Here is a 27975-nt window from a genome sequence, read left to right as displayed (position 1 = left end):
AGATGAAACACAGGAGTAGTTAATTAGTCAATTGATCATGGAATCTACAGATACAAAACTGAGTAATGTATCCTCGAAGACAAGTAGTTCTATAATATATTACATTTTATTTAACCTAGAGATTTTTTTTAGTGCACAGACACAATTGGACAATACGAAGAAAATAAATAACATGACACCTAATGTGGCAATGGCGTGGTTGTGGTTTGGTTACGTCTTTCCGCCAAAAAAACATATTCGGCATCCTACCATTTTACTTGACATCTACCTTCTCTGTGCCAGGTTTGAGTATCTGATAACTTGGATTCGAAAACGCTTCCGGATGTTTTGCACCATTATTGTTGATTGCTTTCTTGGGCGATTTTAGATTCACATAATTCTCTCCCTCCTCGCCGGCAGCACCATTCAATTTGGTCTCCTTTATGTGATGGCGGGGTGACGGTGTGGGCATATTCTTCGTTTGCTGTTGCAACATTTGAGCATATTTACGTGGCTGATCCGGACTGTCTTCGCTGTGATTGACTGCCGGCAGCATTGGTATTTCCTCGGGCAGGGGATCAATGCCATCTTTTTTGTTGCGCGGTGGCTTACTATTATTCGGACTATCCAAATTGTTGGCCAGCGTGGGGGAATGTTGTTCCGCTGCTGTATCTGGGAAGTTAAAGGAAGTAGTTGAAATTTTGGGTGGATGATCGTCATTATCTTCGGTGCATATTGGGGGTGAGTCTTTGGGGCGAGTGGGTGAGAAAATGACTGAGCCACCATTGGGGCTCATTTGTAAGTAATCATCAGAGGACAAATCAATGCCTGTATTGGTGTTGGTTGGAGTATAAGTAGTATGGTTGTGTGTGTGTGCGTGTGCAAATTATGTTGATGTTGTGCATATTGTAGCAGATAGAAAGTTTTGCAGGATATTATGAAGTAGAAAAGCGTGTGCAAGGATTTTTGTTGTTGTTTGGTTTTGTTGTATTATTATGATGATCATATGGGCAGTATACAATGTTTCAAAGACAAAAGAGAGAGATACAGAAATCGTACAAGAAAAAGACAAGACAATAGAATCATTATTAAAACAATAGTGTTAAATTGTGTTTTTTAGAGCAGATTTTGGAGCAGTTATCGGATTTTTATTATCGATTTTAGTTATTGCAAAAAAAAAATCGTTAAGAAAAAATTGACACGTTTCTAAAAAAATCACGTTATCGATAGGTCTTTTTACATAAATACTCTTTAACAATGCACTGTTTTAAAGAATAGTATGTTATCGAAGCATTTTAATGAACAAATATTTCTAGTTTGTTATCGCAACTTTTTGGTATAGAAAAGTTTGTCGTCGATGTATGTTATACGAACGTTTTTAATCGATATACTAGACATAGGAAATGTTTGTCATCAACACATTTTCTCTAGAAAAGTTTGTTATCGATATACCATTTTGCAGAGAAGTTTTGTTATCGATGCACTATTTTATTAATAATATTGTTAACAATACTGTTTTCTATTTGAAGGATAATGATATTCTTACAAAAAAGTTCGAAATAGTTATAATTTTCTATAGACACGATTCACGTTTTCATAAATAAATTAGTATAGATGTAGTTTTCTGTAGACATTTGGAACAAATTATCGTAATACTTTTCCACGGAAATATTTGTTGGGTTATTTTATTGTTGAAACACTTCTATATATAGTTCAATGAACAGATTTACTATTTTATGGAAAAGTGTGTTATCGATGATTTTTTTTTGTTATCGATACTATTTATGGAAAATGTATTATTTATTTAAATATCGACAACTTTTCCCTAGAAAATTGTGTTAACGTGTCAAAATCCTATAGAAAATATTGATATCGGTGTACTTTTTGATACAATTTTTGTTGTCGGTTACACACTATAGAAATGTGTGAAATAATGAATGTTTCTATGGGGACACATTTTATTTCTACAGAAAAGTACAAGGCCCATTAAATATGTCGTGTAATTCCATATCGTATATTTTTCTTAATCAAATTCACAAACCTTAGTGGCGTTATATTTGACGTATATCCAGGTATGGAAATCATTCCATATCGCATACGTCATCTTAATCATGTTCACAAACCTAGTAGATTATATTTGACGTATAAGCTATGGAATTGTCATTTGACATCGAGTGGATTTCGTTTGTTTACGTTTTCATAGTATTATGTCAAAATTGAAGGCATTTCGACAGCTGGGGTGAAATCATCTGGTCTTATCGGATGACTTTATAAGTGTTATATTTAGACAGAAGTTTATCATAGACTTGGTGAAAAGTTTGTTATCGATAACAATTTTTAAAGGTCTTTACATCAGCTATCTGTGTCGTTATTACTCCAAAATCTGCTCAAAAATGTATGTGTATATAGGTGTATATGTGTATTTGTTTAGGTTTGACGTTTGGGAATAATATTTAAACCAACTTACGTATTTCTGGTAAAATATGACCATTAACATATCTAGGCGGTGGTGGTGCCATTTCATCCGGTGAACCCATCAGGGCCAAATAATCCGTTTGATTTCTCTTCATGTACTCAGTATTTACTCTTAAGTAAGGTTCATTTAAGTCCATATAATGCTGTAAAATACAAACAAACAAATCAAAAAATTTTCAACCCAAAAGCTAACCAATATTTTCAAACTACTTACACTTGCCACCTCTTCGCCCAACATATGACCAAATCTCTCCTTCAACACATTAAACAATGGTCTACGCTCGGGATTTGTACTCCAACATTCCAGCATAATATCATACAGATCATCATTCGCATAGGGTGGCTTCTCCATACGATAACCATCCTTGAGTTTCAAATATAAACTTTGATTGGCATCAATTTCCGGATATGGTACCTTGGCCAATGAAAACAGTTCCCACAAAACAATACCAAATGACCAGACATCAGTGTAGGTGCTGAATATGTGATCACTCAACGATTCCAATGCCAACCATTTGATGGGCAATGGTGCATCACCCTGTTTCTTGTAATTGTCGCTCTTGTACATGGAGCGGGCCAAACCGAAATCACATATCTTGACAATATTATCTTCACACAGCAGAATATTACGGGCTGCCAAATCGCCGTGCAGTACCTTCTTCGACGAAAGATATTCCATGCCGCAAGCGACTTGATATGACCAACTTATTAGGTCCATAGTGGTAATTGACATTGCCTCAGTCGAATCTGATTTGTAATTGGAACGCCATGCCGGTTGTACGGAATTATTTGACATAATATTATCTTCATCTGTTTGGAATTTGGGGATTGGGGAAAAAGAAAAGGGGGAAAAATAAAAAATATGTTATATACGGAATACAAAACTATAAGAATTTGTATAGTATTGTGGAAAGTATTACCTTCCTCTTCCTTTACTACAACAACTCCTTGTGTAGGCAAAATTATTGATAATATATATAAAATATTTTATTCAATTTTAAGATTTCAAATAAATAAATAAATAGGAGATGCAGCAGAGTCACTATAATAATATCGTATATATTAAAATAAATAAATAATAGGGTAGATGCATCTATTTCAGTTTTTTATGAGTTTTACTGATTATGACAATGTGAACGATTTCGTATATATTAAAACCTATTTGTCATTTATTATTATAACACAAATCGTAATAAAAAACAAATAGTGTGAACACCTCTTATATCCTTAAGGCGAACCCCAATTGCCAAAATAATTTACTTCAGTTCGTCTTCGGACGGCTCACAAGAAAGACGCATTTTAAAGAGTTAATCACGCCTACGGACTTAAAAAGAATTACAAAATAGCGCTGTGTTAAGCATTCGCTTAATTTGCCACGTGTTTTATCTACCGAACTAAACGAAAAAGAGTTTATCATCGAATACAAATTTGAGCGGAAATTGTTTATAAGAAGATCTTGTTTTTATACAACACTAATCCAAAGGATTCATAGATTGTTAGACGGTGTCTACATAAGGTGTATTGCCTTATACCTTCTATTTTAATAGATAGTGGACTATCTGGAGGAGGACCTACATAGTTGATTTTTTGTTGTACCATGTTTTTACCCATTATTTACATTTTCACAATGTGAAGTAAATTTGGCAGAAAACATGAGAATCAGCTGATTTGCAGCTATCCTTCCTGCATAACCTTATTTATACGGATTGTCTTATACTCCACATTTTTGCTACCATGCTCGGATTCAGATTCAGTATTCAAACACATGTGAGCAAACTGGTTCGAAATATGCCTACAAAGCGTAATGTTAACCAGACGCGGTGTCACCATAAAGTTTCAATGAAAATTACGATCGAGAATATGGCGCCCAAATTCAGATCTCTTATATTTTAACGATCGATCGAACCATTGACAAGACAAGCAATATGAATAGAAGAATCATTATCGGGCGCCGTGACAAAGGAAAGGGCGCCGATTCTTTAAAGTCTGGAGAACTTTGAAGCCGACCAAGAAGAAATATAGGCAGCCGCATACTCGAGTGTCTGGCAACTCACATCAATAACAGTGACTCTCCCTAAAGTTCCTTTGTAAAGCGAACACATACACGATAATGTTGAGTGCTACCTGAGGATTCTGTCTGTAGTGACAGAAAGGAAAAAGGTTGTGGATGGAGGAAAAGCGGAGCAGCAGTACTGCTGCGATGTCAGTGATACCAGGGGTCTAGAAAACTTCATACCCAGAGATTGAAGATACAAAAACGCACAAGAAAGAAGAGGTAACTAACTTATTGCAAAATCAAAACCGATTCTATGAAATGTGATGACTTGTGTTAAGTCAGACCTGTAGATTCAGAAATATTTTTTGACAGAATAGGAAGATATTTGTGGATGTAAGAAAAGTACCACAGTCTTATACAATTGGTATCAGGAGTCCACGTCAGTAACTGATTCGATGTAAAATCTGCACCGAAGTATAATGTAGAAAAGCTGGAGACATTTTCTCGGAAGCGAAGATGAGAATTGCAGTGCAGCCGACCAAATAGCAAAATAGCCCATCGTCTTTCTCTGCATATTTACATCCAAGATCTGTTAGTAAGGTCACCCAGCTAATGAAAGTCACCAGTTTTTTCTCAAGTCTAATGTCAAAAATTCATAATAATGGATTTTGCAGCAAACATGAGAAGTAGCTGATATCCAGCTGATCTCCCTGAATGACCTTATTAAAAGGATATGCTGACGTTAAGTGCCGTTATCATGACAGTGGGTCTACGATTCGAAACAACTCGAATCTCATTCGGCCAACGAATTTTACCTCAACACGACAATGTCCAGAGTATTTAAACCGTTACTAAAAAGACATGGGGTTCTGAAAATAATTTCCAGACACGCAAGGCACTGTAATAAACAGAAAGTGTCCGTTGCGCCATCCTTGGAGTAATGTGTTATCGAAAATACGACAACAATATGGTGACGATAACATCAACGCTTGATGATGATGTGCGTTACAAATTTGGTCACGTTGACCTGATATGAAAAAAACGCGTAACGCGATGGATGTGTTTGGACCTTATGGAATCACTGGTGTCAGAACCTTCTATTATGATCGTTGCGTATATGGTTAAATCCAGCCAGTGGATTCTGAAACAACTTGAAAACTACAGAAAGGAAGGATTGCAGCAGTGGCTACCGATTTGAGATCAGTCATGATTTGATGAAAAACTGGAAAACTAATAGAGTGAAGAACAAATGTCTACAATCGATTAGGAGGAGACTATATATCTCATAAAAATCACTTACAATTTTGACGATACAACCTAATAAAACTAAAATAATTCCTTTTAATTACTCTTAAAAAATCATCGCTTTGTAGCCTTCATAGTAATTGATTCGTTTGGGAACCTACAATGATCTTCTACTTATTGAACTTTGTGCCGAATTTTTTGTCTGCCAGTTCAATAGCATATTTATTTTTTAATTACCTTACATTAAGTACATCTTAGTTTGAAATTAGTGGCGCCCAACATTTTAATATATGTTTAAAATCTGTGTCCCATATTTTGTGATATATTTCGTGAAATTGCAAATTATAATGAAGTCTTACGAAACATTTTCTTTCAAAGTTTAGTTTTTTATAATTCCTTGTGTGGATATTCAAATGCGTGTTGTACCCCGAGGTCAAATTGGCAAATTGTAAACATTCTCAAATTAAAAAAATACATAAAATAATTCTATTGAATAAATGCGATTTAGATTCAATAGTAAAACTTACCTTCTGGTACTGTGGTCATAACGGTATTCTCAGTGCCGCATGTATTTATTTGACCCTCATACAGCTCCGATTTCGATATATAACCCGTAGAACCAGGTCGGCCAGCTCGAGTACCCGAACGTGGATCATTATCCGTATCACTGCGATTATTCATGGAATAATAGTTGTTCATATTGTTCATATTATTGACGTGATTCATATATTGATGATTTGAGAAGGATAAATTAACATATTTCAGACCAGAACTGCATTTTTTTACAACATACACGTTCGAGATGGGTTTTTTGTGATATAATAATGGGGGTTGTGGGGAGGAGGTTGATTTTTTTTTGTTAGATGATAAATTCCCATACACCACACATAAGGAGTTTTTTGTTTTTGGTTGGGGAGGTATTGTTTTTAAGGTTATGTTATTACAGCCATCCAATATAATGATCATCATCATCACCAACACCGACAGGAAGTTAATTTCAATTATATATTTTTTATTTGGTTAATTTACATATATCAAACATAAAATAATTTTTTGTTGGGATTGTGGGGAGTATATCAAAATAAAAACGGAGAAAAGAAAAAAAGAACATATATTTTATAGGTTAGAATTTCAAATCCATCACCAATTAGGTTTTGTGTTAGTGTTTTTTGGCGGTATATGTGCGGTGTTAGGTGTGTAAAAGAGAAAGTTAATAAACATGTGATTAATATATTACATGATTTGTGCATATTAGTTAAATGCAGAAAAGAAATAAAAAGAAAAATAAATAATTTTATTAAAATAATAATAAATATATATTTTTTTAATTAGAATGCATAACAAAACAGAACTAAGAAGAAGTAGACGGTGTAATAAACGAAACAATTGCTGTTGTTTGTTATTGTTAGTAGTATTTGTAAATTAGTCAAAAATGATTAAATCTCAAGATTTACGAAATTCCAAAAGTGGCAATCCATTGTGTTATATACTGCAGTTCATTTAGATATGTCCATGAATAAAAATTAATATAGATTAATACAGGGTGAGATGAAAAAACTGCACCCAACATTAGACTGCTGTAATTTCCAAGCCACTCGTTGTTTATATTGCTTACAAGCATATAAAAGCATTTTGGTGAGAATTTTCCAGAAAAAAGTTATTCGTGATCGAATTCAAGCGTCATAATGTGATTTCTTTATATTTGGCTGGAAAACCACAAAAGGATATCGTAAGAGCACTCCAGCATTTAAATGTGAATAAATCTTTAGTGTCTCGTACCATCGCTCGTTATCGTGATACTGGTAGCGTATCCCGACGTCAAGGAAGTGGACGGAAGAAATCAGCAACATTAGCAGAAATGGTTCGAAAAGTAAAGAAGCGACTTGATCGAAACCCGCGCAATATTCCATTCGGGAAATATTAAAAAATGAGCACGAGGTAAATCCATTGAAAGTGGTGAACAGCCGAAATTGGTTTTCTCCGATGTGAAAACATTTGTTAGCCAGCAGTTTGTAAACAAACAAAATAATCGTGTTTGCTTCCAAAGAGGTCAGCTGAAAATGTTCACCTTCGGTTGGCCACCAGACCTCAAGTGCCGACCATGGTGATGGTGTGGGCCGCATAACAGCCGATGCTCTGCGCTCGTATAAATCGACCTTGGCAGAATAAAAGCCGAATATTATCACGAAAATCTTCTGGAGGGTGTATTAAAGTCTTGGGCACGCAAACATTTTGGCCGCAGACCTTGGGCATTCCAACAGGACTCAGCACCATCGCACTCAGCACGTGCCACCCTAGAATGGTTACAAAATGAGGTTCCTCGCTTCATTTCCAGCGCACAATGGACAATCAGTTGGATTTTTGTGTCTGGAGTATTTTGGAAAGCAAGGTTGGTACTAAAAATACCAAAGTGTCGATCACCTCAAGCAAGCGCTTCGCCGGGAATGGGCCAAAATACCGCAGAGCAACATTCGGGCAGCGAGTAACTGTTTCATTGGCCATAATTCATGCCAAATTCGAACAAATCTAAACTTATTCTAAAATTTGATGCTATTTCCGCCATTTTTTGCTTTGTTTGTTTGTTGCAGTTTTTTTTATCTCACTCTGTATATTGAAGACCAAATAGAAACATTTCGATGCATTCGGTAATGCTTCTTATACCAGATAATGCCAGAGATACTTTGGAATCCTAGCTTTCGGCTTCAGCACCAAAAAGTGTCAAATCGAATAAATCATGGCCCTCATGGCTACGGGACTTCTACCATAATGTCGATTCAAACGATGAGATGGATGAACATGAACCAGCTGCGAAGAAACACTTGTTGTCAGAAACAACTCAGCCTCCGGTCTCGCAGGTAGTAGGCAATAATGATAGTGGGAAGGCCGCTATTGGGAAGATGAGCGTAAGACCTATTAGTCCAAAGGCTGTGTCAGTAGTGGTAAAGAAGTACAGTGGGAAGAGTTCAAAGAGAAAGTCGCACTAATTGGTAAGTCTTCACACATCTTCAAAGACCAGTAGCATGATTCAATAATAAGTTGATGTATCAAAACAAAAACCTTTGTTTTTATCTCGATTATCTGTCAAATTTTTCCATATAATATTTCAAATTGTTGGCAACACTGCACATAAAATTAAAGTAGAAATTAAGGCATCAGCTGCGCTAAATGGACTACCTATTTATTGTGCCATGACCAGTAGTATTGGGCAACCTCGTTCAGTTCAGTGATCAAACGAACTAGATCATTTTTTTTAATGAACTAGTTCACCTCGTTCAGTTGCTTATATCGTTCAAATTGGCAAGGCAGCGTATTCCAAATAAGCCCTGCCGGTTCAATTAGCCGTAATGATTACCTTTCACAATCATTCGAAGGACTTTCCTATCTACTTTCTCCACTTTGTTAATGGTGGTGATCGATGGCTTAACTCAGTTATATTCAGCAGCACACTTGTTTGCGCTGCAGTTGTTGCTCCGGACACCTTTGCCTATTTTCCGTGGTTTCCAGCTCCACGATTTTCTATGGGGGTGCTTTGCTTTTAAATCTCGCTACATATTATTTACTGACCTTCCAGCTATACGTAAAACACTATTGCAGCATATGATCTTTTAAGCACTGCAATTATGATTCAATTTAACATATTTTATATGAAATTGTTCTTATTTGACGCCGTTCAGTTGGTCGAAGTCAGTGGACCTGTGAAAAACACTCAAGGTGTAGAAGAAAATACAATGTCGTTCAGTGATCGACGGCGTTCATTGAGCAAAGATATTCAGTGAACAACGTCGTTTAGAAACCGACTGAGTTTGGAAAACAAAATTGTTCAGTGAACGACAATAATAAAAACTGAACTATGTCTTTCACTCGTTCAATTGAAGTAGGTCGACGGCCAAAAATGGAACAAATTTTAAGGATGGGAAGATACGACATTTTTGACCTGACAAATTATTTAACAAGACACCCTTCGTGATCTACCTTACATGTATTAATATTCCCTAGCTGTACACCGAGAACTTATGTTTGGTTACTGCGGATCATATTACTGCAAAAAGTTATTGGTTCGTTTTGTGTAGTTTCTGTGATCTCTGTAATTTTTCGTTCGTAGAGAATATTTTTTTTTTTAAATTTGCTATAAAATTATTAGACTCTTTACTAGTGGAATTGTTTTAAATCAAGGATTTAATCATTATTGACAATGTTAGTATTGAAAACAATATTTTTTTGGAAAACAAAACAAATTTCGATTGGGGTGCTATTAGTACCAATGCACTATAGGTAATTTGGACAGTTTTTGGGCAAAAAGTAATTTTTTCAATTTTGGAAAATAAAATCTTTTTTGATGTCATTAAAAAGAAAACATGTCAAATTTTATGAATCTGTAAGATTTTTTGCGTAAAAGTGTCTTAAAAGCGGTGAAAATCGTTGCCAAACTCTAAACTTTGAAAATAAAATTAAAGAAATAAAAAAAATTAATAAATCAAGTCGTATTTTAAACCGTTTAAAACCGCTAAATTCAAAGCATAAACATAAAAATTAAACATGGAGAGTATTAACGGTGGTGTGCGCTATTTATTTAATATATACTATTTGTTAATACGTTTGTGTAGCGATTCAAAATTTACATAGTTGACTATAATAAAATAAATGTGTTTATTTTTTACGCATATGTCATTTTAGATAGACTTTTACTAAAATGTTTAAATTTGTCTGATCTTTTGACAACTGAAATATATAAATGAAAGCCTTCTAAATTGATTCCAATAGGTCTCAAATTGCGATTGTTTGCGTTTTTCAAGGTATACCAGTTTTTTGTAGGGAACTTCAGGATAAAACAAATAATATTTTCAATATTTGGTTTGATGAAAGAAATAAAAGTAAGGAAATATATTGTTGTTCACAACGTCCCCGCAAGTAAAATTGCCAATAACAACAATATGGACGAAAAATACGTCAAATTAAAATAGGAAATTAGGTTATTTTGCATGCATTTGTCAAGATGCACCGAATGACATAAGAAGATAGAACTTTTCCGCGAAAAAACGAATACGCACGAATTTTGATTACAAAACAAATAACGTGACTCTTAATCCGCAAATAAGTTGTCGAAGGAAAGATTATGAGAAAAAAATCTAAATAGTGGAGAACAGAAAATAGCGGGGTTGAGTTCCCCCTTAGAATATAAACCATCAACAATTACTTTTTTACTTTTTTCAGGATTGATTAAAAATAAAAAAGTGGCATATAAAAAAATTTGTTCAGTATATCCAGTGTTTACTATAATCGTGTTCGACTGTAGTAAGCATGGTTTTATCTCACTTTTACATATTAATGTCCTTAAGGAGTATTAGTGGGTACTGTATTAATAGTTATTAATGCATTCTGCAAAAACATACGACATTGTAATAATTATTCCTTTAAAAATTTAATCGCGGGGTCGAAATTTTATTAAATTACTACTCTAATCGTTTTCAATCGTTTGTTGTGTATAAAACAACTAATGAAAATATCTGAAAAGTATTAGCTTTGTTCGTTATATGTGTAGTTGCTTATAACCGTTGTTCGTTATATCCGGTTTTTACTGTAGAAATCTGCGTTTTCTCTTTCTTGTACATATACATCATTTTAAAAGTAAAAAAATCGTTTAAAACCGCTGTTATTAATTTTTTCCTAAAAACAGGTCAAAATACCTATAGTGCAATGCAAAGAGTTATACCAATAATTTATTTGAAAGATGGAAAAAAACAATCGACTTACCGATCCAATTCAAAATTATCCGAAAATCTCTGTGTTGTAATGTTAGGATCAATTTTACCCGTATGCGGATTTATTTGATTTATGAAACGTTTACGATTGCGCATTAGGAAATTCTGAACATTACCGTAGCGGCAAAACTCCACAATGACCATAAGTTCACCTAGGGGGAAATAAATAAAATTTATAAATTTTTCAGATTACAGGGAAATTCCCCTCTCTGACTTACGTTTGGCAATATTTTTCGTTACAGCACCCAATAGATTGACAACATTTAAATGTTGACCCAAATGTACCATGATCTTTAGTTCCGATACTAAGGCACGCATTACTTCATTATTGGCATTACGTTTAACCATTTTCACAGCCACGACACTTTCCTTCTCCTCCGGTCGTATACCCTCGGCATGGGCTTTGAGTACAACACCAAATGCACCGGCGCCCAATTGTTTGCCCAATTTCAATTTATCCCTGGGGAATTCAAAGCAACGATCATAGGGCAACAGATCGGCCTGTTCGTCGAGTGTTAGGGCAGGATTGATGTGTTCCACAGCACCTTCTTCGAAATTAGCCAAACCAGCTGCCTTAAGTTCGCGCAATAGTTTACGTTCTCGTTTGACACGAATATACAGATAGATAACCAAACCAATGAGTATCAGAAGGATCAGAACTATGCCGCAAATCCAGCCCAAAGTCAAGCCAGGAATATCTGCAGGAAATTAATTAAATTTGTCAGAACTATATTGAAGGTAAGGATATTTTTGTGTACTTACTGGTGATTTTAACATTAACCGTTTGTTCGATGACACCAATACGATTGGCCACAACACATTTATATTGGCCCTGGTCATCGGGTTTTAAATAAGGTATTATCATGTGACCCACATAATCACTGGTAATATTCGTCAATTCCACATCATCTTTATACCAGGTTACCGTGGCCTTGGGTATGGCATGCGATTCACATCTCAGTTCAAGAGATTCACCCAATTTCCGTTCCAATTTATTGTTGTCACCCAAATTGGTGTACGTCATTTGTGGTGAAAAGGGTTCTACGAATTAGAATGATAATTATTTTTTGCATCTCTTCCTAAAAAATCCCACAATCGACATTTCACTTACCATGCGCTATAAGACTCATTACTTTATACTCCGATTTATCATCATTAACGTGAGCGGCACCACATTCATAAATACCCTGATCGCTGTCTCTGACCTTTTTGAAAGTCAACGCTGACATGTAGGAATAGTTACTTTTCGATTTGGTTATTTTTACATCTGCAAGAGAGAGGTGATATTTTTTTTATTAATTTCAAAATTATTTGAATGTTCGCTATTCACTTACTATTCGATTCGATAATGGGTTCTCGCTTTTCATTGTACCACCGAATGTTGTCGTTAAAATAGTAGGCAACTGCAGCACACGTAATTGTCACCTCATCACCCAGCGCAACAATGTCCGTCTCATTGATGCCATAAAGGGACATATTCTCTTCAATGTCGCGGACAAGTACATGAGCTTTACCCTTACCACGGTGTATAACATTATCGATGAGATTTGCGGCCGTGCAATAAACGATACCAGGAGATGGCGGTACAAAATACATGTCGTATATGAAATCGATAAAGGTATCACCATTGCGGGAACTTGTTTCCTGTTTTGGGCGGGAATTCCGAATAAAATTTTTACATTTCAAAAATAATTATCGAAAAAATCGTTATGGGTAAATTTTGTCTTTTATTATAGAACAACATTGCTATAAGATGAGATAATGTTGTTATCGAACATCTTTTCTATAAAAAAACATGGTTATCGAACGACTTTTCAATTAAAATTTTTGTTATCGATAATTTTTTCTGGTACCGCAGAACTTTTCTATAGGAAATGTGTTTATGAAAACATTTACCTTGACCTTGTTGTTATTCTCGAACAATTTTTACAGAAATGATTGTTATTGAACAACTTTACTATAGAAAAGGTGGTTATGGGAATGATTTCTTATAGAGAAGGTTGTAATCGAACAACTTTTCTATAGACAATTGTTGTTATCGAAAACTTTTCAAAATAAATGATTTTTATGTGGCAAATTTATTATAGAAAAGAATTTTATGAAGCAACTTTTTTATAGAAAAGATTGTTATGGAACAAATTCTTTATAGAAAAGATTATTATCGAACAACATTTTTTATAGATAATATCGCTATCGAACTTTTCAATAGAAAAGGTTGCCATCTAACAACTAATCTAAAGAAGACGTAAAGATTTTTCTATTTCTATAGAAAAGGCTGTTATGCGGCAAGTTTTTCATAGAAAATGCCATCGGACTAATGTTCCGTATTTTCCATAGAAGAGGTTATTATCGGAAAGCTTTTCTATAAAAACGGCTGTTATCGCAGATCTTTTCTTTATGCGATAATAGCCTTTTCTATAGAAATAGTTGTATCAGTCACATTTTCTACAGAAAAAAGGTTGTTATCGGACAACTTTTAAAAAGAAAAATTTGTTATTGGACAGCTTTTAAAAAGAAAAAGTTGTTATCGGACAACTATAGAAAAAAATTCTATAGAAAAAGTTTTTATATGACGACTTTTCTATAGAAAAGGTTGTTATCTATAGAAAATGTGTTTATCGGACAACTTTTCTATAGAATAGGTTGTCATCGGATATCTTTTCTATAGAAAGGGTTGTTATCGGACAACTTTTCTATAGAAAAGGTAGTTATCGGACAACTTTTCTATTGAAAATGTTGTTATCGGACAATTTTCCTATAGAAAATGTTATTATCGGACAACTTTTCTATAGAAAGTGTCGTTATCGGACAACTTTTCTATAGAAAATGTTGTTACCGGACAACTTTTCTATAGAAAATACTGTTATCGGACAACTTTTCTATAGAAAATGTTGTTATCGGAACATTTTTCTATAGAAAATGTTTTTATCAGACAACTTTTTTTAGCAATAGTTGTTATCTGACAACTTTTCTGTAGAAATAGTTGTTATCGGACATATTTTCTATATAAAATGTTGTTATCGGACATCTTTGCAGTAGAAAAGTTGTTATTGGACAACATGTTTAAAGAAGATGTTATTATGAAACAACTTTTCGGCAGAAATAATTGGTATCGAAAAACATTTCTGTTGTTATCGAATACAGTTGCTTTAATAAAACATTGTTATCGATATAATTTTAACCTCTCCTCATACTTACATTAAAATCTTGTATAACATTTTTATTACACGACGGCCATCTTGGTTCAATACTACACGGTTCAAATATCCATGTTACAATCGGTTTAATATGCGATTTGACCCGGCACTGAACATGTGCCTTCTCCCCTTCGTGGACATAGACATCATCTATCGCCACAATTGGTGTATCATGGACCGTCACTTTAAATTGTTGTTCCTTGCGAACATTACCATTAAGGGCCCGCACCGTGTAAATACCACTATCCAGCAGATTTGCATTCTTTATGTACAAAGTGGTTTTATCATCCAATGTGGTGACATTATATTTGCCACTAAATGAGGTACCTTGAGGTATTTCACTACCATCTGGACGGAACCATTGTAACGTGGGATGGGGATAACCCTTATAGAGGACGGCCATTTGCATGGTTTTATTTGCTGTCGAGGCAACTTCATAGTAATTATTCTGTTCATGCATGTCTATGTAGGATTGACCTTCTTCCAGTATGACCATGTCATAGGAGTCCTTATTCTTGTTTTTGCTGTGATCGGTGACATGGCAGGTGTATTTGCCGGTATCACTTAATTGGGCATTTCGTATGGTCAGTAAACTTTCAGTGTAGGTGTGATTGACGGTGAATTTTTCCGATGGTCGGCTAGTTTTAACGACACGTTCCTACAATATATAAAATGAGGACAGAGGATATGTTCTGTAAAGGGAATTCCTTTTTTCAGCATTGATTTTATTTTCAACTTACAGGATCGACACCTTCGGGTATGTTCCAAGTGACATTCACCATCACATCATGAGCTCTTCGAATTTCACATATCAACTGAAATGTTTCACCTACCAGAGCATGATGTTTCGATGTCGATGTTATACTCGGCCTTTCCATTTTCTCGGTACGAGCTGTTTGGTTTCGATTAAAGTTACAATATTAATTTCAAACAATTCACTTGATGAATTTCAACAAATAATTCCCCAAATAGGGGAAATATTCGATGAATGATTTATGTGTATGATGGGAGATTTTTTGTTTTTGTTTTTTTGAAATGGCATAAATGAAACATAAAAAATAAACACAAAACTATATAAACATAAAACATAAATTACAAGCAACAAATAAAAAGAATTGAAGCAACTACAGGTCCGAACAAAAAATTAATAACGTCTTTTTTTAGGGAAGAAATAAAAATATTTAAGTTTGTCAGGGGATTATTAGAACTAAGTTATTAAAATAAATATTAAAAATAATAATTATGACGGGAAGAAAACTTCGGTGCCCTATATAACTACTTAAAAAATTATTTAATTGATTCCTCCGAAAAAAAGAAAAGCGTTTAAAATCGGTTATCGGCACAGCCTCTGTAGATAATGTTGTTATCGAGTAACTCTTCTTATAAAATTTGATGTTATCGAATAGATTTTCTAGAGAAAAAGTTTTTATCGAAGCACTTTTTTTATAGAAAGGGTTGTTATCGAACAATTTTTTACATAAAGTTTGTTATCGAATAACTACTCTATATAAATGTTTTTTATTGAACAACTTTTCTATAGAAAATATTGTTATCAAACTATTTTTGTTTAGAAGATATTGTTAAAGGACAAATTATCAATAGAATGGGTTCTTATCGGGTAGCGTTTCTATAGATACATTTGTTATCGATCAGCATTTCTATAGAAAACAGTCGTTGTCGAACAAGTTATAGAGTAACTTTTCGTATAGAAATTGATGTTATCGAATATATTTTTTATATTACAGGTTATTATCGAAAGCATTTTTCTACAGAATGGGTAGTTATCGAACCACTTTTCTATAGAAAATTTTGTTATCGAATAAGTTCTCTATAAAAACGGTTACTTTTTGTCTTTCTTATATAAAAGGTTGTTATCGAATAACTTCTCCATAGAAACAGTTGCTATTGAACAACTTTTCTGTGGAAAATATTATTATGGAACAACTTTTCCGTATAAGATATTGTTAACGACCTACTTTTCTATACAAAAGATTGTTATCGAGTAGCGTATATGTAGATAAAGAAAAGCTTGTTTATCTGAAAAAATTTTTATAGAAAAAATTGTTATTCAACAACTATTCTAATGAAAAAATCTTATCGATCAACATATTGAATCATAGAACACGTTGCTATTGAACAACTTTCCTTTAGAAAATGCTATTATGTAGGAAAAAATTCCACAGAAAGGGAAATGGTTAGCGAGTAACATTTCTACCGAAAAGATTTTTATCGAACATCAGTTACCCAACAAATTCTGTTTAGAAAATTATCTTACCAAACAACTTTCTATGTAGAAGGTGTTATCGGTTCTTTATAATGAAACATAAATGATCGATTAATACTTTTTCTATCTATTGGATATTATATATATATAGAAATAACAGTTATCGAATAAAATATCTTTTGAAAACCATGTTATCGAATGTGCATAAAAATAGTAATCGAAAAAATCTACGAAATTAATAAAAATTCGACTATAAGATTGTAATAGTATAGGGCATTCTAGTTTTTTTTCCCGTATTTTTAAGTTTTGTCTAATTTTTACAAAAACAAATTAAAAAATAACCAATAAATTTAATATTAAAACAAACTTATAAAAATAATATACAACATGCATTTTTATACACAAATGTTTGCGTTATATGTGTTTGAGGTGTTAGTATTTTAAAATCTATCATGCAATAGGTTTGTTCACATATATGTAAGGGATTTTATCTGAACAGACCTAATATATTTTATTACTTAACTTATAATTAATAACAAAATATAAACATAAAACAATAACATAAAAATTAATTCCACAGAAATAAAACTATAGTAAATGGTGAAAGTTTCATATATGTATGTATGTGTACAAAATGTAATCCGGCGAATGGGATACTGAGTTCAATTTTGTATAGCTTTTCATAAATATATAATGTCGATAAATTTCTATAACTTATAATTATTAAAATGTGCAACAACAAACGACCGATTGTTCTACTTTTATATTTAAAATTTTTATTAATTCTTGACTATATCGATTTTTTTATCGATGTTATCGATTTTCATCACTTTTTTATATAATAAAATTAAATCTATTAAATGTTTATTTTATCCTTAAATTTGCTTTTGTTTATTTTATCCCTTTCATCCATCTAATGAATGAAAAAACTCAGTATCCTCTTCTTATGAACAACCGAATGAAAACAAAAACTTTTCCATGAAAATGAATATGTATGTAAATAGCTTTTATGCAATACCACCAAGCAATGAAACACACACTTACGCTTAGGAGTACTACTCTTAGCTAAATATTTACGCGATGAACGTCTGGTTGTGGTTTCGACATTACGTATTATTCTTGAAACCGTTTTCATTGAATTGTCGGAGCTATTTTCCGAACTAGACGACGACGAAGAAGATTCATTGCTATTGGCATTTGCATCGTAATCGTCATAGTTATAGCTATCGGTTGTCGTTGTCGGTGTTATCGTAGTCATTGTTGTTGTACGCGGTATTGTCATAATGAAACCATCACCCAAATGATTATCGTGCAAACGTGGATCATCAATATTAAGCATGGCATTGCCATCACCATTTGTTAGCTGAGGGGGATTCACATCAATGGATATAAAATTGTCTAAACGATTATTTCTACGACGAAGACGACGACCACTTTGGGAATGATGACTTGGACTTGGACGACTAGAGATGCTGTTAATGACATTGACTAGTTTTTGGTTAGTTACGGTACTTGGTAATGTGCTCATCACTGGACTTGTTGTTGTTGTTATTACTGTCGTAGTTTTAGTTGTTGTGGAAAGAGGAGGAATGGGTGTTGTGGTAGTGTAAATATTTGTTATCAAATTGTTATTATCATCCAATTGATTGGAATTTGTTAGACCCATTATTCCAATTGAAGATGGTATCGTTGTTGTGGTTGTTATTGACCCTTTATCCAGTTGTATGGCTAATATGTTTTAATTTTTTTTAAATTTTGTAAAAGATTTTTTTTTTTTTTGAAATGAAAGAGAGAAGAAGATAATAAAAGACACAACACCATTAAAATACACACCATTTTTTTCTTAAGATAAACCAAAACCAATTACATTTTGTTTTAATTAATGAGCTATGGCATAATTTTGAAGATAATCATAAAATACTACATACTTTCAAAAGGGTGGTTCACATTGTGCATAATATATGTAAAAATACAACTCGTAGCAATCATAGGGTGATTAGTAAACGTATTATTTATCACGACTACCGTTTCTTTGTTGAATCTGCCTTGGTGGACGACAAAATGATGTTGGAATGTCATCAGGAAAGATTGTCTTTTGGGCAATTTATTTTTGACAAATCAGATATAGTCAGTGCCTACAAAAGTGCAATAAAGTACATTTTGGATTATTTCTATGATACTAAAGTTTTGCAGCTTTTCTGTTCATATCTTCCTGGATCGTTCTTCAGTATATAAATGCTTTGGAGTGCGTTTGATAATTGTGTCGGGGTAATATAAAATTATATAAAGTGTGCGGACATGTATGGCGCCCAATACGAATTATCATAAGGTTCATATAATTATACTGACGTGAAGGAAAATCTATTCTACTGATCAGACAAATTACGATTCACGTGAGACACATGTAGTGCCGCAGAACAAACTATCGTGTTATAAGGCGCCAATACGTTTGTCTGCACCAAAAAGTGCATCCGTTCGTTGATTTGAAGATCTTGGTCAAATTTTTAAATTATTAAAGGAAGCTGCACTATGTACCGACGATTTAAGCATACTGATGAATATAAATCAGAGAATATTGGAGGTGTTGTTGTTAGTAATTCATAGAGAAGAACTAGTCACAGAACAACACAACACGAACAGGTTATCCGCACACACTACGATATCTTTGCCGCCTAATAGGAGTGATAGGTAGTATCCATTTCCTACTTTGGTGAACATTTCGGAATTCCTCGTAAGATGACGTTCTTTCAAACAGATTGACTTGATTTTCGGTATCAACGACTTTTGATAAGCAAACGCTTTAAGTTTTCGACTGTGACGTTTCCAAAGCTATTAATTCAAGGACATGGGACCACCATCACTTTAGATACTCTGTTTCGTTTTAAGGTAATTGGACTTCTTATTACGGAACATCGTGTTTTAAACAGTGTGACGTTATCGTCGGCATCAAAAGCTTTTGAGACATCAAGCTGTACTAAGACCGAACGGTGGTAGACCTGTTCTGGTTCATCATAGAATGACGTGTAACGCTGACTTTCTTTTAAAAAATATCTCTGAAACTGGGTAGAAGCAATATGAATATGTGAGGATTTTCGAAGATACCATCCCACGTTGGGAAGCATTTTGTTTCACTTTATGTTGTTGGTGCTTCCTATTTCGGAACTCCTCATCAGAGGGATAGCGTATGGTAGTCGCAGTGATGAAACCCGAACATTAATTTCACTTCATGATTTTGCAGATAGACTTTCTTAAAATGACATATTTTTGAGATTCAAATGCAGAGCGAGTCAGATTTATAATTCCGTGTTACACTTTTGGAACCACCCTGTGAAAACTGCAATGAGATGCAATTTAAAGTTTTATCCAATTAAGTATAATTTATATTTGCAAAAAATAAATTATTCGGGTTAATTATCTTCAAAATTTTACCATACAAAAAACCATTATCACCAAAAAATAACAACAAACCACAAAAATCCTTCATAGTTTTCTTTCTTCAAGTTCTTAACTATTTTTTTTACACATAACCCCAAATTTTCTTCAACCGCAGGATATACATTTGCCTTTTAAAGGGTTCTTTTTGAAGGTGTAGGGAAGGATTTTTTTCGTGTTGGTTTTAGACATTTAGTTAAAAGACCATTAGGGCTAACTAACAAACTTAAAAAAAGACGGAAAACAAGCACAAAACAGGGGTGCAACAACTCACGATTAACAATTTTGTTACCAAGAATAGTTTCGATGTCAGTATACTCCTCCTCATTGGCTGGAGATGGTACTTTGGGACGGCAAGTATATGTGCCGTGCTCTTCCATGCCACGAACTTCAATGACAAAGCCCAATTGTGGGTTATAGCGTACACCGCTATCGCTGGCTATAGTCTAAAGTAGAATTCATACAAAAATTATGTAACAAGTTATTTTAAATAAAACAATTCTAATTAAAGCAGCAAAATCCCAGGCAAGCAACTAATAAAATGGCGAAAGCAGCAAAGTTTTTTGTTTGTTTTGAAATGAAAATTGTGTAAATGTTTTTATTTTTATGAGTGTAGGTGTATCCTTTTGCCAAAAATGTAACCCATTAGAGAGTGTGTGCGTAAAGTTATGAAAAAGAATGAAAGGACAGTACCAAAAAACCAGAGTTGTTTATTTTATGTAGTGAATAGATAACTTAATTAAATAATAATTGAAAGCATTTTTAAATTCAAAACAAAAATATTGTTTTATACCAAATTTCAGCCGGATTTTTTTCATTTTTCATAAACACACTCTGAATGGAATAAATATCCGATTTAATCCATTCAGAGCTTCAAAAAAAAAAAAAAAATAAATAAATAAATAAATAAAAAATAAAATTAAATAAAAAATTGCTGATTTAATACAATAAGCTACAAAGTTCATTGCGATAAATTTCCTATATATATTGATTTTGATAGAGACTTCTCAACAATTCGAACTTCCTTCCATTCACACTATTTTCAAGGTCGTGTACCACTTGAGCTGGAAGGTCAGATGAGACGAAATTACATATAATTGGTTGAGATGGAATGGCGGAATGGTTTTTGGCCTATTGTGGTAAATTGGAAATTTACCACGACAAATATGTGAAACAAGCGAAATATGTATATGTAAACGTAAACAAATAACAGCTGACTGTCAATTTTATACCATTTTAATACTAGTCTAAACAGTTAGGATTTTATACCTCGATTAAAAAGTGCGTTTAGATTTACAAAATCCAGTCGATTTCAAAAGTCAATTCCATAGCGCATGCGTCAAATATAATCCACTGGATTTAAGAACAGGATTACGTGACGTATACGTTATGGAATTGACGTTTGAAATCGAGTGGATTTAGTAGTCTAAACGAGCTCTAAAGCAACTCCAAATAAAATATGTCGACTCTAAAGCAAACAATTTGCATTTTATTTACGTTTTCATAACGGACGTCAATTTACAATAATGGATTTTGACAGTAAACTTGAAAGGCAGCTGATAACCTACCGGTATCACTGGATGACCTTATTAATAGGTCTTGATAATTATGAATTTTAACAACAAACTTGAGAAACAGCTGATAACCATCTGATCTTACTGACTTTATTAATTGGCTTAAGGTTGTGTGATTATTAAGAATTAAGCGTATTTTTCAAAATTATAAACGAACAACAATATATACAGTGTGAGATGAAAAAACTGCAACCAACTTCAGACTGCTGTCATTTCTAAGCCACTCGTCCGACAGCTTTTAAAATTATTACAGTGACAGCACATTACATTGTTTACAAGCGTACAAAAGCATTTTGGTGAGAATTTTCCAGAAAACAAGTTATTCGTGAGGGAATTCAAGCGTGATAGTGTGATGTCTTTATATTTGGCTGGAAAACTACAAGTGGCTATCGTTAGAGCACTACAGCATTCAAATGTGAATAAATCTTTTGAGTCTCGTAGGAAGTGGACGGAAAAAACAGCAACATCAGCAGAAATGGTTCGAAAAGTAAAAAAAGCGACTTGATCGAAACCCGCGTCTCAGTGGCAAAAAATGGCTAGTAAGCTGAACATATCGCAATATTCCATTCCGCAAATACTGAAAATTGGGCTCGGATTAAAGCCATTGACATTCAAAAAGTGCAAGAACTTACACCGCAAAAGAAAGAAAATAGACTGAAAAGAGCTAAAGAGTTGCTTCGCTTGGCCGAAATTGGTGAACTGCCGAATTTGATTTTCTCCTATGAGAAAACATTCATTGTCCAGCCGTTTGTAAACAAACAAAATTATCGTGTTTACTTGCCAAAGAGGTCAGCTGGCCACCAGAAATCAAGCGCCGGCCATGGTGGTGGTGTGGGCCTCCATAACAGCCGATGGTCGCTCTCCGTTGGTATTAATCGACCGTAGCATCAGAATATTATCGCGAAAATATTCTGGACACGCAAACATTTTGGCTGCAGACCTTGGACATTTCAACAAGACTTAGCACCATCGCACATATCACGCACCAAGAATGGTTACAAAATTAGGTTCCTCGCTTCATTTCCAATGCACAATGGCCACCAAAATCTCCGGAAACCAATCCGCTGTACTATTGTGTCTGAAGTATTTTGGAATGTAAGGTTGGCACTAAAAAATACCAAACTGTCGATCACCTCAAGTAAGCGCTTCGCCGGGAATGGGCCAAAATACCGCAGAGCATAATTCGTGCCAAAGGTGACCAATTCGAACAAATATAAACTTATTCTAAAATTTGGAGCTATTTCCGACATGTTTGCTTTCATTCAATAAAATTAAAAAATAATGTAAAAATTATAGCGTTTGATTTTTTGCAGTTTTTTTATCTCACCCTGTATATAAGACATATTTATTTATCCCTTCAGACTTAAGAAAAATAACTTATTAGACTTTTTATGGCCTTATCAATATATATCGAATACTATAAACGAAATTTTGATTTTTTTAATATATATATATATATAAGATCTTGACGAAAATGTTATATTGATTTTTCTATAGCAACAATTGTATTGTGCTTCATAAAAGAATTCTGTTAAAAAGTATAACAATTAAATATATATACAAATATTTATAATTTTATAATTATATACACATATGATATATACAGAAATAAAATTTAGACTACTACTACATGATATGTACAATATTTGCATTATTTTTAATATATATTTATTAAAAAAATCCAAAAATGCCAATAAAAATTTAATACATATAGTTAAGATCAAAATAACAGCAGCGCACAATATCTTTAATAATACTTGCTTGTGTGACAATTATTACTAATCCTAATGGATTAATCTTATGTTTTCGTTAAAACTGCTTTTGATCGACATCTTCTAAAATGACGTTTTTAACACAATATTTAAATACATTGCGCTGCTATTTTTTGAACGCAACTTTGTAAATGGATATATACAAATGTGAAATATAGATTATTATATATAACTACAATGATATTATACGCTATATACATTATGATATTATACGCTATATAAGAAATACTGTCAGAATATACAATAAATATTACAAATGACATTTCACAATAACATTGGAATTTCCAAAGTCTATTATTAGGGTCACCAGCAATCGAAAAAACAGCTGTTATTTATCAAATGAAATATTTAACGTTTCTTACGTTTTTAAACAATTCACAATAATGGATTTTGACAGAAAACTTGAGAAGCAGCAGATCTTCCTGGGGGCCTTATTAATAGACATTGGCGAATTCAAGTGCAGTTCTACTCCAAGGAAAGGCGACACCTACACTTCAAATTCCAAAACTCCAAAATGTCAAATGCACTACCATTTATACTATACCATTTTTATCTACAAGTTTATCGAAATCAACTATTTGAAATCTACTACTAATAATATTATTATAATTGTCATAAGAATAAATGCAAAAAGAAAAGAAAAAGAACATAATCACCACATACGAAAAACTCTTATTGGAAGAATACTATCCGTCGACAATCCTCGATATCGACCAATGCAATTTACTTCGCTCGTAGCTTTACTTAAACGTTGAACCGTAAATCCAATATTAGGCTTATATGTGATACTATCGTAGACCATAAGTGGTGGATAGCTAATATTTTGAAACGGTATATTGGATGTTGTAATGGTAATATAATCATCATCCTACAGGTTTGTTAAATTTTGTTTTTTGTTTTGCAAAAAAAAACATAACAGAAAAAAAATAAAAATAACCAAAAATGAAATAAACCAAAAACCAGTGGATAGATTAAATGAAAAAATGGATAGATTTGGAAAAATAAAAGTGCTAATGTTAATGTAATAATAAAAAACAGGTTAGTTATCTAGAAAAAAATGTGTGTTCTAATATACACACACCAACAAATGGGCCACTCACAGAGTGTGAAATATTTATCAAAAGTCAAACAATCTATCGCGGGAAGTAGTTTCGAAATTCCGTAAATTGCTTATACGGAAAGCGTTTTTAATGTCCTTTCCATTAGTACAAAATATTGTTCGATAATATCAGGAGTAGGGATAAGTAAATCGACTTTAGGGATAAGTAAATCAAATTTTTAAAGCCGCTCCTAAAACTTCAGTTACATTGTCAAAATTAAAGAATAAAAAGAATAAGTTATATAAAAAATTCAAGAAAAATGTTACGCTTTCTGTCTTCGCTAATTACTGTAGCATCAGGTCAAAATACAACATCTTAAACAAAGAGCAATATAAGAAATATGTTAATAAAATTAAGTTTGAATTAGTAACGAACCCGAAATCGTTTTATACTTTTATTAACACAAAGGATCTAGGGTATATCCAGAAACCCTAAAATATGGTTCAGATTGTTTCGATGAGGATACTGGAATTTCAAATGCATTTGCATCGTTTTTTAAAACAACATACTCTAATAAGTCGCTCACTGATGATTTTCAATATCCGTACAGAATTCCTGAGTTTTGTTCAATAAATACGCCTTCTTTAAACGTTGCGACCATTTTAAATAATTTAAAAAGTTTGAAAAATGTTACTACGCCTGGTCCGGATGGAGTTCCTGCATGTATATTGAAGCATTGTACTGATAATCTTGCATTCCCACTTTACTTAATGTTTAAAAAATCTATAACAGGTTATTTCCCCACTATGTGGAAGGAATCATTTATTATTCCATTATTTAAATCCGGTAGTAGAACAGATGTATCAAACTACAGGGGCATTGCAAAACTAAACGTAATTCCAAAACTCTTTGAAATGGTTATAACAGACTCATTATCCTTCCAGGTGTCATCAATGTTGTCAAAGTACCAACATGGATTCCGAAAGGATCGATCAACAATTACAAACCTTCTGGAACTAAGTACTGTTGTCATTGAAGGATTTTTAAATCGTAGTCAAACTGATTGTATTTATACCGATTTTAGTAAGGCATTTGATAAAGTGAACCATATGTTAATGTTACAGAAGCTATGCCTCATGGGGTTTTCAAATTTGTTTTTGAAATGGATAAAATCGTACTTAACTGGTAGGGCACAGATGTTTAAATTTGGAACAGTTGTTTCAAATAAAATATGTGTAAAATCCGGGATTCCGCAAGGGAGTCATTTTGGTGCAATCGTGTTCTCATTATTTATAAACGATTTACCAAGTGTAATAAATCAATCACATTTGTTAATGTATGTCGATGATGTAAAAATTTTCTACTCTGTTAACAATATTACAAACCAAGATATATTACAATCTGCCTTAATAGTTTCAGTAAATGGTGCGATACAAATTTATTACAACTAAATATATTGAAATGCAAACATATGCCATTATTTAGGATAAAAAGGAATAAAAGAAACTATTTCTTATTTACATGATCGGAAAGTTTAATATGTTGATTCTATTACTGAATTAGGAATTCATCTGGATAATCGTTTGGATTTCAGAGAACATATCTCCCTTGTGACTTGTAAGGCTTATAAAGTATTATAAAGTATTAAGGCTTATAAAGTATTGCAAAAATGTTACGTTTATATTAAATGTCATTCAAGGTAAAATAACTTCCGAGTTTATTTTGAATAGAATTCTTATAAATGTACCTTTGAGGCCATCTCGAAACTATCAGCTACTACAAATAAAGTATTTTTCTGCTAACTATACAAATAATGATCCCCTTTGACGCCTTTTTGTTGAATTTAATAAATTATACAATATTTTCGATCTTTCTGATAATACATTTAAATGCCTTATATTATAATATAATATTGTAAATATTTTTAGTTTAGTCTGTAAGGGTTTTTGTAATCTATAGACTTAATAATAATAAAAAAAAAATCGAAAGATCGAAAAGTGTATTGCTTATTAAATTTTCATTTGCAATAGATTTCTTATAACCCGTTTGAGATGAGTATTGTTTGACTTTTAATAAAATATTTACGATATTTGTATCGAATTTTCATTGTATCTTTATGAGCGAGTGTGTGTGGAAATGTGTGTGTGTTAGGTGTTAGAAATGTAACAGAAAGCATTAGTAAAGCAACATTCATTAAAAAGAAAGAATAACTGAGGAATGGAAAGATCTTTGGTTTAACCCAATAATGCCTAGGAAATTATTTCCTTTTTTGGAGTAAATTAAAAATAATCTTTCATTCTTTCTTAATGGGTTAATTCCAGAGAGACCCAAACCATTCATTCATAGACATAATAAATATATTCCAAACATGACTCTTACATTTCCATTGGGCATTGTTAGCAACACCTCAACATCGGGAATTGTGGGTTTGCAGGGTATAACGGCATCTTGGAATTGTAGCACATGTACTACCGGAAATGGCATGGGGGCCAACAAATGCTCAGTATCTGTAAATTATAAGACAATAATGATTTTAGAATAATATCTAAATTTCCTGATTAAATTTGCTTACCATTTACAAAAACATATATCGATGATGCCAAATTGTTATTGGCCAAATCGGTTAAGGTGGCATCCTCAATGGTAAATAAATCGGTTGAATTGACATGACTCTTTTTGATGCAATAATAATTGCCCACCGATAAATACGAAACCGTTGACAGTGTCAGAGAACGACCAAATGGACGGCTTGGATCGTCAGGTGTGTAGGTGTCTTCGTCGGCAAAGGCATCCAGCGGATGTTTCCACACAATATCCTCTGTGGACTCACAACGTAATACAAAATCCGTATCGGCTTCCAATATCACCTCATCTTGGAGCGGTATTAACAGAGGTGCACCCAATTCGACGGCATAATTTCGTTCAAAATCCATTTCATTCGATTTACTAATACTATTGGATGCAGGTTTGGGATGAGGCACTGAGAAAAAAGAAAGAAAACAAAACAGAATTATAATAAGAAAAAGATACATGAAAATTAACAACAAAACAAAATCAATGTTTAAGACTATTCTTTGTTTGTTTGCTGTCGAAGACAACAAAAATGAAAAAGAGAAAAATAGAAAGAATGAAAGATGCGAGGGTCATGCCGCCGCCACCAGTCTGACAATAGATAAGCGTAAAGAATTTCTTGATCTTCTTGTGGTGCATCTTCCATTGATCTTGCTGTTGTTGTTGTTGTTGTTGTTATCGTTGTTGTTTATGTTTCCAATAGAACTGTCT

The 27975-nt window shown here is 33.1% G+C and overlaps 2 protein-coding genes and 1 long non-coding RNA gene across 3 annotated transcripts in view; all 3 read right to left on the bottom strand.

The window, feature by feature from the left end:
* The window catches only part of LOC133324794 (uncharacterized), a 98709-nt gene that overhangs the window by 29839 nt on the left and 40895 nt on the right, over nucleotides 1–27975 (bottom strand). The gene's annotated exons all lie outside the window — the stretch shown is intronic.
* LOC133324798 (platelet-derived growth factor receptor alpha) lies at nucleotides 254–27673 on the bottom strand (the record flags this gene model as incomplete). The annotated part of the gene is made up of 15 exons (XM_061533636.1): nucleotides 254–807; nucleotides 2447–2597; nucleotides 2669–3264; nucleotides 6223–6467; nucleotides 11447–11606; nucleotides 11673–12152; nucleotides 12217–12495; nucleotides 12566–12721; nucleotides 12789–13098; nucleotides 14653–15309; nucleotides 15392–15543; nucleotides 17920–18603; nucleotides 20582–20753; nucleotides 27073–27200; nucleotides 27266–27673. Coding segments are annotated over 15 exons (5132 nt in total), but the record flags the coding sequence as incomplete, so codon positions are not given.
* LOC133324797 (uncharacterized) lies at nucleotides 14106–14474 on the bottom strand. Its single transcript, XR_009754138.1, has 2 exons — nucleotides 14299–14474; nucleotides 14106–14235 (listed from the first exon to the last, which is right to left on the bottom strand). It is a non-coding gene; the product is annotated as an uncharacterized LOC133324797 (long non-coding RNA).

Source organism: Musca vetustissima, unplaced genomic scaffold (genome assembly GCF_032173495.1).
Source record: "Musca vetustissima isolate MV318-11 ecotype Yass unplaced genomic scaffold, APGP_CSIRO_Mvet_v1 utg665, whole genome shotgun sequence".
NCBI classification, from domain to species: Eukaryota; Metazoa; Arthropoda; class Insecta; order Diptera; family Muscidae; genus Musca; species Musca vetustissima.
The sequence above is the reverse complement of the archived record's forward strand: the minus strand, read 5'-3'. Positions and strand labels throughout refer to the sequence as shown.